Source organism: Mauremys mutica, chromosome 22 (genome assembly GCF_020497125.1).
Source record: "Mauremys mutica isolate MM-2020 ecotype Southern chromosome 22, ASM2049712v1, whole genome shotgun sequence".
NCBI lineage: Eukaryota > Metazoa > Chordata > Testudines > Geoemydidae > Mauremys > Mauremys mutica.
The window spans coordinates 7,026,228-7,039,702 of NC_059093.1; the positions used below are offsets into that span (position 1 = coordinate 7,026,228).

The window sequence follows — 13,475 nt, forward strand, 5'->3', positions numbered from 1 at the left end:
GCAGATTTCAGGTCTCAGCTGAGGCCTTTCTCTCTCCCCTTTGCTAGCACCTCTCCGCAGTGCAAGGGGCACCAGCACAGCTCCATGCAGTGCCATAGGGTTACAGCTCACGCCAGGGTGCCCTATACAACACAGCAGGATTGTGGGAGGGAGGAAAGCCCGACAGAGACCCTGGTATGGCCCTTTGGGGGGGCAGTGCCCCAGCGTGACAGCAGTTCCAGGCCCCCTGACCTCCTCCCCGCTGGTGAAAAGCAGCGAGAAGGAAGCAGCGTCGGGGAGCTCCTGGTGACTCAAGCAAGCGGCACAATGACTGGGTCTCTGCGGCCGGAGTGGGGGGTGACCGAATGCTGATGTCACCAGCCACTTGCTGCCCACGGGATCCAGGGAGCTCAGGGAAAGGCCAAGCATGAATGGGGCATTATGTCAGCAGCAGAGGGCACAGGCCAGGGGGACAGCCTGCTCAGACAGCACAAGTGTGGGGCTTGTCCTAGTCAGACACCAGCCTGGCACTAGGGCCCTGGGCTGCTGGGGGCAGTACAACCTCTGTCTCCAGCACCTAGCCTGGCATTAGGGGGGAATGCAGCCCCTTCATACCCATCGGTGCTCCCCCTCTGAGCCTGGTGCTAGGCACTAAACTAAAACCGTAAGTCCCCAGGACCAGATGGTATTCAGCCCAGAGTTCTGAAGGAACTCAAAGATGAAATTGCAGAACTACTAACTGTGGTATGCAACAAAGAGTCCTGTGGCACCTTATAGACTAACAGATGTATTGGAGCATAAGCTTTCGTGGGTGAATAGCCACTTTGTCAGACGCATGCAGACTCTTTGTTGCTTTTTACAGATCCAGACTAACACGGCTACCCCTCTGATACTTAACTGTGGTATCTAACCTATCGCTGAAATCAGCCTCTGTACCATAGCTAATGTGATGCCTATTTTTAAGAAGGGCTCCAGAGGTGATCCTAGTAATTACAGGCTGATAAGCCCACCTTCAATACCAGGCAAATTGGTTGAAACTATAGCAAAGAACAGAATTACCAGACACATAGATGAACATGATTTGTTGGGGAAGAGTCAACATGGCTTTTGTAAAGGGAAATCATGCCTCACCAATCTACTAGAATTCTTTGCGGGGGTCAGCAAGCATCTGGACAAGAGTGATCCAATAGATATAGTATACTTGGATTTTCAGAAAGCTTTTGAAAAGCTTTCCCTCACCAAAGGCTCTTAAGCAAAGTAAGCTGTCATGGGATAAAAGGGAAGGTCCTCTCATGGATCGGTAACTAGTTAAAAGACAGAAAACAAAAGTTAGGAATAAATGGTCAGTTTTCAGACTGGAGAGAGGTAAATAGTGATGTCCCTCAGGGATCTGTACTGGGACCAGTGCTGTTCAACATATTCATAAATGAGCTGGAAAAGGGGGTAAACAGTGAGGTGGCAAAACTTGCAAACAACACAAAATTACTCAACATAGTTATGTCCAAAGCAGACTGCAAAGAGTTACAAAGGAATCTCACAAAACCGGGTGACTGGGCAAGAAAATGGCAGATGAAATTCAATGGTGATAAATGCAGAATAATGCACATTGGAAAACATAATCCCAACTACGCATACAAAATGGTGTGGTCTAAGTTAGCTGTTACCACACAAGAAAGAGATCTTGGCGTCATTGTGGATAGTTCTCTGAAAACATCCACTCAGTGTGCAGCAGCAGGAAAAAAAGAGAACAGAATGTTAGGAACCATTATATAAATCCATGGTACGCCCACACCTTGAATACTGCATGCAGTTCTGGTCACCCTCATCTCAAAAAAAGATATATTAGAATTGGAAAAGGTACAGAGAAGGGCAACAAAAATGATTAAGAATATGGAACAGCTTCCGTATGTGGAGAGATTAAAAAGACTGGGATTGTTCAGCTTGAAAAAGACACAACTAAGGGGGGATATGACAGAGATCTATAAAATCATGATTGGTGTGGAGAAAGTGAATAAGGGAGCATTCTTTCCTCCTACACACCACAAGAAGCAGGGATCACCCAATGAAATTAATAGGCAGCAGGTTTAAAACAAACAAAAGGACGTTCTTCTTCACACAACACACACTTAGCCTGTGGAACTTATTGCCAAGGGACGTTGTGAAGGCAAAAGTATAACAGGGTTCAAAAAAGAACTAGATAAGTTCACGGCAGATAGGCCCGTCATGGCTATTAGCCAAGATGGTCAGGGACGCCACCCCATGCTCTGGGTGTCCTAAGCCTCTGACTGCCTGAAGCTGGCAGTGCACGACAGAGGATGGATCACTCGATCATTGCCCTGTTCTGTTCATTCCCTCTGAAGCACCTGGCTTTGGCTACGGTTGGCAGACAGGATCCTGGGCTAGACGGACCACTGGGATGACCCAGTCTGGCCGTTCTTATGTTCTAAAGTACTAAACACCTGCGAGGCAACTGGGCCTGTTGCCCAGCATGTGACTTTGTGCCCAGGTTGTGTAGTTGGCTGCAAGGCCTTGCCTTGCTCTCCCTCCCTAGCCCCCCCAGACTGGCCAGGCCCTCCCGCACCCCACCCAGTTCGGCTGGAGTTTCAAAGCCCCCGAGTGGGTCTTTCTCCTCCTGGAAATCAGGCCTGGTGGAAACGGGTGGTGTGAAACCGGAAATTAACAGCCCCAAATTGGTGTGTCCGATACCAGGCGTCAGGGATGGGCAGATAATGAGGGGATGGGCTATTCCACCTATCACTGCCTCTGCAAGGCCGTAAAGGAAGAGACTTGTGGGGGAAAAGACAAAGAACAGATGGAGGTGGCTGGTACAAGCTTCCCCATCAGGCTCCACCTGAGACTAAACAGGCTCAGACTTTACCAGCAGCAGCAAGGACAGCTCCAGCCCAGCTTCTCTTTTCCCCCAAAGGCCAGTTATCGCCGCCTTTGGCACCAGCCAAGGGACCGTCAGACCCAGGTGGTTCCTTCTAAACACTCTCCAGCTCCAGGGGAAGGAAGCCAGGTCCATTGTTACACTGAAACCTCACTCACTACCCTGCATTTCAAAGGCTGCCACCGTTTTTCCTTCTTTTCTTGATCTTTAATCAGAGGTTGGATGGGTTTTTAATGGGGGGCTTTGCCATGGCACTGAGATCTCTGGATACCAAACCTCGAACCTCGTCTACCACTGGACAGTGACTGCGTTACATTAACAGCTTTAGCACATTTAATCCATCTAAATTAATACGACTGAGCAGCCGATGGGGATGGGGGGAGCCGCCCCAGCCCTCCTGCCCTGGGATTCTGCATCCTGCCTTTGCCAGGACCAGCCCTGTGTGACCTTGGCAAGTCCGAATCTCTGTGTTCTTCAGATCGTCATCTGCAAAACAGGGCCAATCCTGAAAGCAGCCTGACCAAGGCCCAGCACCTTGATGGATGGCACCAGAGAATGGGGGATGCTGGCAGAGTGGTGCGGCGGGGGCTGGGTTCCTTGGCACATGTGTTCCCAGCCTCGCAGCGGTAATGGAGCGGCTGGCCGGGCTCCAGAGCTTTGGAGAAAATGTAATGGCTTATCGACCCGGCGCTGGCAGGAGCTGGGCAGCAGAGATGCTTCCCGAACTGACGGGCCCGGGGCCGGTAAACAAACCCCGCATGTAAACAAGGGGTCTCAGCCCAGCGTGAGTGGCTCTGGCACTAACCCCCAGCCCAGCCATTCCAGGGCGCAGACAGAGAACTCAATGGGCCTGGCAGCAGGGCTGGATTCGGCCCGGGAAGGCTGGCTGAGCCCCGGAGGGCAGGCGAGGCAGCCAGCCACAGGGCGAGCATGCCACACGGGAGAGGGACTGCAGGAAAGAACAGGAGCCATGGGAGTAATCCCAAGAGCAAGATCTCTCCTGCTCCCAAGGGAAGGGGGGGAGGCTCTGTCACTTGAGACAGCCCAGCGGTGGCGAACGGGGAGGTACAGGGAGCGATCCTGCCCGGATTCTGTGACAGCCTGGTTCTTAGGGACCCCGTCTCCCATGGAGCCGGGATGAGCCATTGCAGGCTCCGCTCACTGCTGGGTTGGGGGCACCCATGCTGCTAAACCAGAGCACCCCTCTCCCCCCCCGGCCCCGGCAGGCAAACAGAGAAGTTTGCTCAGCAAATACTCCACCTGCGCTCTGCGCTCTCAGCCCCAAGCACCAGCTGCCCCCAGCCAGGTGGCTTTTCCTGCCCCACTCCCCCAGCCGAGCATTAACTCAGCGACCCAGACAACGCCCAGGGAGAGCACTAGTCCATCTCGCCGGCCCATTCCAGCCTTGGCTCTTGTGCCCAGAGGCCAGTTGCACTGCTGGTTTATGCCATGTCTACATCTGCTCACTAGGACCTGAGTCGAGACCCACCAAACTCGTTACATATGTGGCCGCCAAACAGCCGCCAGAGGGAAGCCAGCCACTCACTTGCCACTGACCAGGGCAGGAGTGAATGAGCAGCCCAGAGGAGAAACTATATCCTCTCCCATATAGCCGGAGGCAACCCAAACCCAGGGGCGGGCAGATGCAACTCCCTGCCGATCCCCTGTCCCCACAGGGGTCCAGGTAGCCCCCAGAGCACAGAGGCCTTGGGAGACCCGTGGTGCTAAGGACAGGGATTGAATGGGACCCCAGGGCTGTGGGCAAGCTAGCAAAGTGGGCTTCAGAGCAGCCCAAGAGACTGTGTGGTGGGGGGACAGGGAGTGAGAGCAGGACAAGGGAAATCCAGGGCAGACGACAATGTTCCTGGGACTCCCCGTCCCCGATCTGGGGGGATGGCGAAGCACCCCAGGCATGGAAATACACCCATCTGGAATAGGAAGGGGCCATGCATGCTGAGTGCACATTAAGCAGTGAGGGCAGGTAATGAGCTGAGGTTAGCGAACACAGGGAATCATTAACGAGCTGCAGAGGAAGCCTAAGAGACTGACCATGCCACAGAGCTGGGATGTGTGTGTGTGTGTGGGGGGGCTAATGGACCAGATGGAGCTGCTCTCTGCAAAGACACAGTCCATTTACCTGCTGCCCATGGTCATGCTGCTCCCTGAGCCTGGCAGGGGATCACGGGTGATAAGCGCATCAAGGCCCAGATCCTGCACCTTTGAGAGAGCAGCCGGCCAGGGCGGCAGCCTGAGGAGACTCCATCCATGTCAGCGCAGCCTGCTGCAAAACCCCAATGGGGAGAGATGGGCCCAAGCCTGGCTCCAGATCTCCTGGGCAGAGATGGGCTGTAAGCTCTGCCACCATGCCAGGCACCGCCACCTAACGCACAAAGAAGGGACGCTGGGGGAAGCGGGGAGGAGCAGACCCAGCTGGTGCTGCTGGCCAGAGGCTCAGAGAGAGAGAGAGAACCAGCTGCCCCTGCCCCCCCACCCTCCCAAGCTCCGGCACGGATGAGAAGTCCAGCCAGTGCCATGAGCTCAGAGCCCAAGAATGCCCAGAATCTGCCACCCGCCACGAGGCAAAGAACGTTCCTTTTGTTAGGGCCTTGGCACACGTGCCGCACCCCACTGCCGGCACGTCGGAGTGCCCGCTGCCCTGGATCCTCCCCAGCGCCCCTCGGGGCACAGAGAGAGGCTGAGCACCACGGCGAGGGGCTGAGCCGGCGAGGGCAGGCTCAGGGGATACCTCCGGATGTACCCCGCCATCTCCCCACCTCTTCTCTCAGCAGCTCCCTAGCTCAGGCTGACAATCCCACCCCCTACCTACTGTTCAGGGTCCCGTCTGACTCACGGCTTTGATCCCTTCTGGTGTGTGTGTGGGGGGGGGGGGGGAGTGGCCAGGGCTCTGTGTGGGGCAGACTCTAGGTCTGGGCTGTGGAGAGGAGGCGGAGGAGAGGCCAGGCCCTGAACACTGGAGGGGGAGCCTCGGGATACAATGATTGCATTGAGGGAACAGTGCTGAGGAGCCCAGAGAACGGGGCAGAGGGCATGGCCGGGGCGGCCCAGGGAACAGAGAGGCCTTTCACACAGCAGACCCCGCCCCCACGCCCACCGAGAAAGGGAAGCTCCCCGCTCCGAATCCCCAGCACCCAGAGAGGATCCATCGTCAGTCTAACGCCCCCCCTCCCCCCAACCTCAGGCGGGAGAGGCGCTGGGCATGACTCCACTGCCACTCAGGGCCACTCAGCTGGACCAGCCTGGTGCCTCCAGGCTTTTGGGGTCCACGCTCAGTGGGGAGAGGGCTTTGGATTAGTGGTGGTGGAGAACGGGCTAAGAGGCAGACTGGGGCATCTGCCTGGAAGAGGCCGGCAGGGGAGAGGACTCAAGCAGGCACAGCTGGCTTTGTTTGCACTCAGCCAAGCTCTCCCTGCTTTGAAGAGTCAGGCACACAATGGAAGGCGGCTGGGACTGGAGATCCAGACTCCCCCGCCTTGGACACGTCTGCCAGTGGCAGGGGGAGGGAGCGGGGTTTGCTCCAGACCCACAGTGGCCAGGTGAGTCTCAGGGCAGGTCCCAACGGGACAAGAGAGCCCAAGACTCAAGCACACAACTCAGCAGAGAACCCAAGGGCAGAAAGGGCCCCAGAGCTCCCCTCACAGCCCCCCACGGGGCAAGCTTGCCTGGGTGGTGACTGTTATCTCGTGCCTAGAGCTGCCAGGTTCATGTGGCACAGTCACCAGCTGAGGAGATTTCACCCATGTCAGGGCAGGCTGCTGCAAAACCAGTCCTAAAGATGAGACCCACGGGGCTCTGAGCGCAGCGGGAAATAGGCCCTTCTGGCCCGTCATGCCTCGGGCTTGCACGCCCTGTCCTGGCAGAGCAGCACAGTCAGAGACCCTGTGCTGGCACTGCCACAGCCTGGACTGGGGGACAACAGGGACTCACGGCCCCCCACCGCTCTTCCCCATGGCAAAGGCAGCCAGGAGCCTGCCTGGAGCCATCCTTGGGGTCCCTCTTAGGAGGAAGGTCCCCAGCCCTGGGGAAAAGGCCGGTAAGGGTGGGCGCTGCATAGCCTGAGGGCCCCTCAGGTTCAGTGGAGGGGCAAAGGCAGGACTTGGAGCCATGTGGGCAGGGCCAGACACACAGTGGTTTGCCATCAGCGCAGGGAGAGCCCAGGAAAGGAGCCCCAGAGAAAAGCTTTGTGGGCAGCGAGGGGCAGGAGCCATCACGGCTCAGCCAGCGGGGCCACAAACCAGGCTGGGGACTGGCTCGACTGGAACATGGCTCCTGGTGCCCGGCCGGCAGCCTGAGTGCGGACCCGTGCCCATCAGGTTCTACCGGCCCATGGCAGAGAACCAGGGAGCGGGGATGGCTCCTGCCCCAAGGGGCCTGGGATTCAGGCCACCGCCCCACGGAACAGTAACTTCCCAGAACCCACCCCAACTCCCATCCCCTCCCACGGCAGAGAGAGGACAAGAGAAGCCAGCAGGCATCGGGCCAAGGACGCCACCAGCAGACCTAGGGGAGACTCTCAATCAGCCATGGGCATGGTCCAGGGGAAGTGGCTCCTCCCCCTCAGAGATGCACAGATAAGGTCAGCCACCACTGAATGCCCTGAACCCTCTGCGCAGCGAGGTACCAATCTCGCTCGCCCTGCACCATGCACAGGACCGTCCACCCCCCCAGTCCCCCCCCCCCGCAGCTGTCCCAGCCTCTCTTAAGCACCTCCCGCCCCCTTGTTTCTACCCCAGTCCTGCAATCGGACGACCCCCTGCCCCAAGGGAGAGTGTCTCCCGGGGCCAGCAGCTCAGAGAAGCCTGGGATGCTGTGCCCAAGGTTAATCTGCTCAGTGCCTGCATGAGAAGGGACTGGTCACCAGGAGGCACTGCAGGGCAGCTGGTGCCTAGTGACTCGGGTATCAGCCTCTTCTAGCAGAGCGCCGCGCACAGAGCCCCCAGCTGCCTCAGTCCCAGTTTCTCCCAGCATTGGCTGCTGTAAGGTGCAGGGCAGGAACAGGGGGAGCTCCCAGCCCCTCCCAGACGGATCCTGCACTAAAACACATGGGACCAGCATGGCCAAGAGGCAGAAACCCCCCAGGAAATGGCCTGTCAGCTGCTCACCAGCAGCAGCGCTATCAAGCCTCACACCAGCCAGCACTCTGCACCCTTTGCTCCAAGCTGCCGGGCAGGGTTTCAAAGAGAGCCCTGCAGATTTACGGCTTTCTATTGCAAGAGAGCGGTTAGTTCCTGCGCCTTCCAAGCTGGTTCGGGAACTTCGGGCCTGGGGCCAGCACTGCACACGAACAAAGATCGGCCTTTTATACTTCAGGAGGAAAAAGTACCCCCCCCGCCCCTCCTCCTGCAAAGCCCAACCCCCACCGGCGGGTCTGAGGTGGGCCGGCAGGGGGCCCAGCTCCAAGCTTGGAGCCAGCCCTGCACTTACAGGAGTCGTAAAACACTTCCCAGTGGCCAGGCTCGCCCACAAAAAAAATATTCAGCAACCAGAGCCCTGCTGGATGGGCGCCAGCCCTGCTCCCATGCCCTAGCTGGGAATCCTCACCTGGGTCATTTAAAAAAAACCAACCCCCCAACAGTTCCAGGCCCGGGAGAGCGGGGCGTGCTGGGAGCCTCTGGCCAGATGTGGGAGCGGAGGTTTCCAAAGCACTCCTCTTGCTGCTACGAAGCAGCTGCTGGTCCTTTCATGCTACTTGTCAGATCTCTGTCCTTACTGCTCCGCATAGCTCAGCCCAGAATCTCACATTGGGGGAGGATCGCTGTGCCCTGTTGCTCAGAGGGAGGCGCAGAGAGGAGAAGCGATTTGCCCCACACGCCGAGTCAGGAGAAGATAGGCGTCCTGACTCCCACTCCCTTGAATCAACTAGTTCCACCCCTACTGCAAGTTCCATTTTACCTCCACGCCGACCCGCATTCCAGCGTCAGCCCTTTAAATCTGCACAGGCCCTGCTAACTCTCTCACTGTACATGCAATGGCAACAAGCCACACAAGGGTAGGGGTCCTTCCAGCTGCAGGCCCGGACAGCCTGTATTGGGGGTTCTGGAGAGGCATCCTGGGCCCTGCAGAAGCATTCAGTGCTGGGGGAAGGTGGGATATTGCATAGGGCACAGCCGGGCAACCTTCCCTGCAGCACCCCTCAAGGAACATGCCGCTGCCCTGACCTGAAAGGGTGCCCCCTAGTCTCTGCCACTTGTTCAGTCCTCAGCCTCCCGGCAACAAAGTGCAGCAGAATACTGCCCAATAAGGACCAGACTATTATCCATCCGATCACTCTGCCCAAGCTACAGAATGGCCGTGAGACAGTGACGGCTCTGAACTGGTGAAAGGCTCCCTATCCTGTTCCCAGTCCACCAGAGCCAGCCCATCCCTCCCAGCCCTTGCACTGCTTTGGGTGACCGACTAGCCACGATGTGCAGAGATGCAGCTCCGATAGCTCGGGGGCTGGCGGTGGGGTTTCATATGGGGTCGTGGGAGCAGTATGCAGCCTGGGAAACCCTGAATCACATGGCGGGTTCACGAGGCTATGCCTTGATTATTCACATTTAGCTCGCCTGGGAACAACACGGGACGTAACTTGGCCAGGCCGAGTGGGACAGGACTTCACAGACACGGCTAACTGTCTCTATGGAGCCCAGGGAGTGGGCTGGATATCCAAATACCCCGACACAACCTGGGGAGGAGATCGGCTATCGGCTGAGTGCTGACCCGGGGACGGGGCAAGCCTGCCCAGTGGGAACTGCTGAGCTCTGGCTGATGGGAGAGGAGGCAGCTGTGAATGGAAAGGGAAAAAATACACAAACATACACAGGCTAACAAAAAACCAACCAGCCTGGAGAGAGGATAAAAAAAGAACAAGTGAGAAAGGCCAAGAGAAACACATGGCTCTGGGGAAAACTGCCTAGAAGGGAAAGTGATGGCCTGCTCCCAGTAGACCTGACCAGCCCTGGATGGGAATCAATACAGATTCGCCATGCTCCGGCCCACCGCAGCCTCTGCTGCCCACGCTGCCATGCCTCACCCCCATGCCCCTCGTGTTGGCTCTCGCAGCCCCCATCTCCATGAGTCTGAGGCTGGAACGGGGTTTCTTGCTTTTGCAAGCTGGGTAAACAAACAAGCACAGGAGCCCAGCAGAATCATGCCCAGCCCCCTACACCCCCATAGCACTGGGCTGGAATGAGCCACCCTCCTGGGAGGGGCAGAACCCCCCTGTTTTACAGGCGGGGACAGCAGGCGTAGGGAGAGGAGAAGCAATGTGCCCCAGGTGGCTGCGTTAGTGCTCAGCAGCTCCTAGCTCCCAGGCCTGGGCTCTGACCTCACTCTCAAGGCTTTGCTGGGTGCCTCCAGCCCCAGAAAGGGTCAAAGACACTTCGGGACCATCCAGAAAAGGGGGTGAATGATAGAAAGGGGCTGCCCTTATTCCATTCCACCCCTCGCCCCATCTCCAGACGGAACTGCCTACCATTCCTGGTCTAGCTGAAATAGCGAGCCCCCATGTGCCGATTATCTCTGTGCTCTGCACCCCCACCTCCAGGAACCCCGTCTGGGCAGCCCATGCTGTGTCTGACGAGGTCTCTGCCCCAAGCCTGGTATAAGCCTGGTATTTCACAGCCCGGCGCTTGGCTTTCTAGAACGAGGGGAGACGCGTGTGTCTGCTGGGGCGGAGGTGGGGGCACGCCAAGCAACATTTGCCTTCAGCACAGCACCAAAATTTCAGCCCCATGCATGCCACCAGCTCAGCACACCCAGCTCAACACCCTGGTGGCGGCAGCCACGCCCGTGCTCACCCTGGCACCGGAGTTCAAGGCACCAGGTTTACAAAGAGGAGGTCAGCAGCAAGAGAAAGATAAAAGAAGAAGCTGCTTCCTTTTCCCCCCAGATTCGTTGTCTAGAAGGCCGCGGCAAAAGCACCCTGGAGAAGAAAAGCCAAGCCCTGGCACGTTTCCTTGGAACGTTGCTCTCTGCTGACTCCCCCAGCCGCACCAGCAGCATGATAGGAAGGAGGACCATCATACGAGGGGGATTTTGGGTGGGGACAGCAGAATTCAAGTTGCTGCTGCTACAGACAGGAATCCAAAGCTTGGGAAGTATTTTATAGCACCGCTTCAGGGATGAGGGTCCCATTTGCCATATGGGAAGAGCCGGCAAATTCTTCTCTCCATATTATGAAAGGGATTCCCCCGCTGCCCTAAGCCAGCAGGTCTCTCTCTGTGTTTGGGGCAACGGCATCACGCCCATCCCCCTGCCAGCTCCGACATGTCAGTGACCCTAACAGGAAAGCTCAGGAGATCACATTGGCTGGGTCAGAGATCAGGTGATGGGTTGGCTGCCTAAACCTTAGTGCGAAACTCCTGGGTTCTTTGGCACCAGTAGTTTGAATACCAGCAGGACTGGACCAAGCCCTCTCTCTGGAATGGCTGAGGAGACCCCAGCATGTGGAGTCTCCTAAACCACTCTTCAGAAATAATCACAAGGTGTGTCTAGTCTGCATGGCCATTAAGACCCCCCGTCATTTCATAAGAGCAGGGGGGTTAGCTCTCATCCCCTTGCCAAAGTTTCCTCTCTTATTATGCTGTTTAGCTGCCACACCCCACCCCAGAGGTGGCTGCATGCCAGCAGTGCTGTGTGGATGCCGTTTGAAACACGCACTTTAGGCACACCGTTAACTGGAATTTTTTTTAATTGGTTCATTGTTAAGAAATGCTTGTATCTGAGAAGAGGCTCCTTTAAATGGTATGTCCTGAGTGGCGGTTTATAACCATTCACAGAGGAGGGGAGGCTAAGGGAGAAACTGACCATACATGTGAAGCAGTGAAAATATCTCTATATAAGGTGGACAAGTAACTGCAAGAATATTGTTCTAGGTTGGGCATTAAGCTCCTTTATGTGACCAGGTCACTGAAACCATCGCAGCCTCCACCCAAAACACAGTCCTGTCACCACCCAAATCAAAGGCACCCAAGGCACGTTTGGGCAGAGGGATTCTGCTAGCTATTGTTTTGTGAAAGTTAGTGTCTGGGGAAGAAACAGCAGAAAAGACCAGAGAAGCTGAGATAAAGGGCAGCTAGGAAGCACCAGGCACAGTCAGAGCAAGCACTGCGAAAAGCCAAGAGACTGAGAGAAACAGGACTTTGTCCATTCTTTGCAAATAAACAGAGTTGAATCAAAGATCCCGGACTCGATCATCAATTTCTCCTCATAACTGAAACAACCAAACCCACTCAGGCCAAAGGGGCAACACGATTATTTTTCCTCTCTCTCTGTGAAGCACTGTGGACTTGTCTACACATAGAAAGAGTACTGGCTTAATCTACATCAGTTTGAAAACTGCTCATATTGGTTTCAAACCTGTTCTCTTGGTTTAGCCTGAACCTGTATCTTTACAGCTAAACAAACAATGAGGAGTTCAGTGGCCCACCGGACTCCTCGTTGTTTTTGTGGATACAGACTAACAAGGCTACCCCTCTGATATTTGGTTTCCAGCTAAACTGCTCTAAATCAGGTTCAAACCGATATGAGCATCCAGAGTCGCACCAGATTAATTCAATCACTATCAAATCACACCTTTCATTACTCCGCTACAGCTCCCTGTTTAAACCAGGCCGGAGTTTGCAGATAGAAATATGATTTACAACCCCCTAGATTAGGGGGAGACACATATCATCCCTGTACTTCCACTGAAACTGGCTCCCGCTAGGCACAGGCAGAAACCCTCCGTTTATCAGTTTGGTCCAGTGCCCAAAAGCCATGCCCCAAGAGGCAAGGGCTTCCATTCTCTACCCCCAGTGTCACACTGCTCCTAGCCCCTTTCCCCACCCTCTGGGCCAGGCAGTCGCTCTGGCTGCACAAACCCCTCCCTGCGCTTCACTTTACAAGGAGCACAAAGCTGTGAGGAGCTGGCACTCCCGCCCCCCTAAGCCCGGCTTTGCCCAGATGCCCCTCAAACCAGCACAGCTCCAGAGCCATGGAAACTGGCCACCATGGAGCAAAACCTGGCTGCAAGGGGCACTCACTGCTCCTCCACCCAAGCCGGTGCAGGAGAGGCGTCGATTTCCATCCGAGCCTCCCCTCCACCCCCAAAACCACCCAGACACAGAGCCCCGCTCTGCGCTGCCCCCTCCGGATCAAGGAGAGGCGCGAGCAGGACCCGAATGCACCAGCCTCGAGCTGCAATCCGGGCTGGGGCTGCAGGGGGCTGGCTGGATTCGGATCGGCTTCTGGACACGAGCCCAGCGCACGTGGAAACTCCCAAGCCGAACTGGTCCCCCCACGCCCCCCGAGCGGGTCCAAGGCACAAAGAGTCGGATCTAAACCATCGGGGCGCAGCCCCTCCGCACCAACGGGGGCCCGCGCACGGCTGCCCCCCCAGCCAGCCCCCCGCGCCCCCTCTCCCCGCCGCCGCCGGAGGGTCCGATCTGCGGCGGGCGCGCCCCGCTCCGGCTCACCTGTGGCGCCCCAGAGCAGGAGCCCGCAGCCCAGCAGCAGGCGCAGGCTCCCCGCCGCCCCGCGCAGAGCCATGGTCGCAGCCGCAGAGTGAGGCCGGGGCGGCTCGGCGGGTTTGGAGAAGCCCAGGGGCTGACGTCAGGTGGGAGGG

At 56.9% G+C, this 13,475-nt stretch overlaps 1 protein-coding gene across 3 annotated transcripts in view; it reads right to left on the reverse strand.

Annotated features, from left to right (window-relative positions):
• MCAM (melanoma cell adhesion molecule) overlaps positions 1-13,475 on the reverse strand; it is a 39,062-nt gene extending 25,587 nt beyond the window's left edge. For all 3 annotated transcript variants that reach the window (XM_044996806.1, XM_044996807.1, XM_044996805.1), the window contains exon 1: positions 13,327-13,475. In XM_044996806.1, coding sequence (XP_044852741.1) covers positions 13,327-13,399 — 73 coding nt within the window. In that variant the 5' untranslated portion in view covers positions 13,400-13,475. The remainder of the gene's footprint in view (positions 1-13,326) is intronic.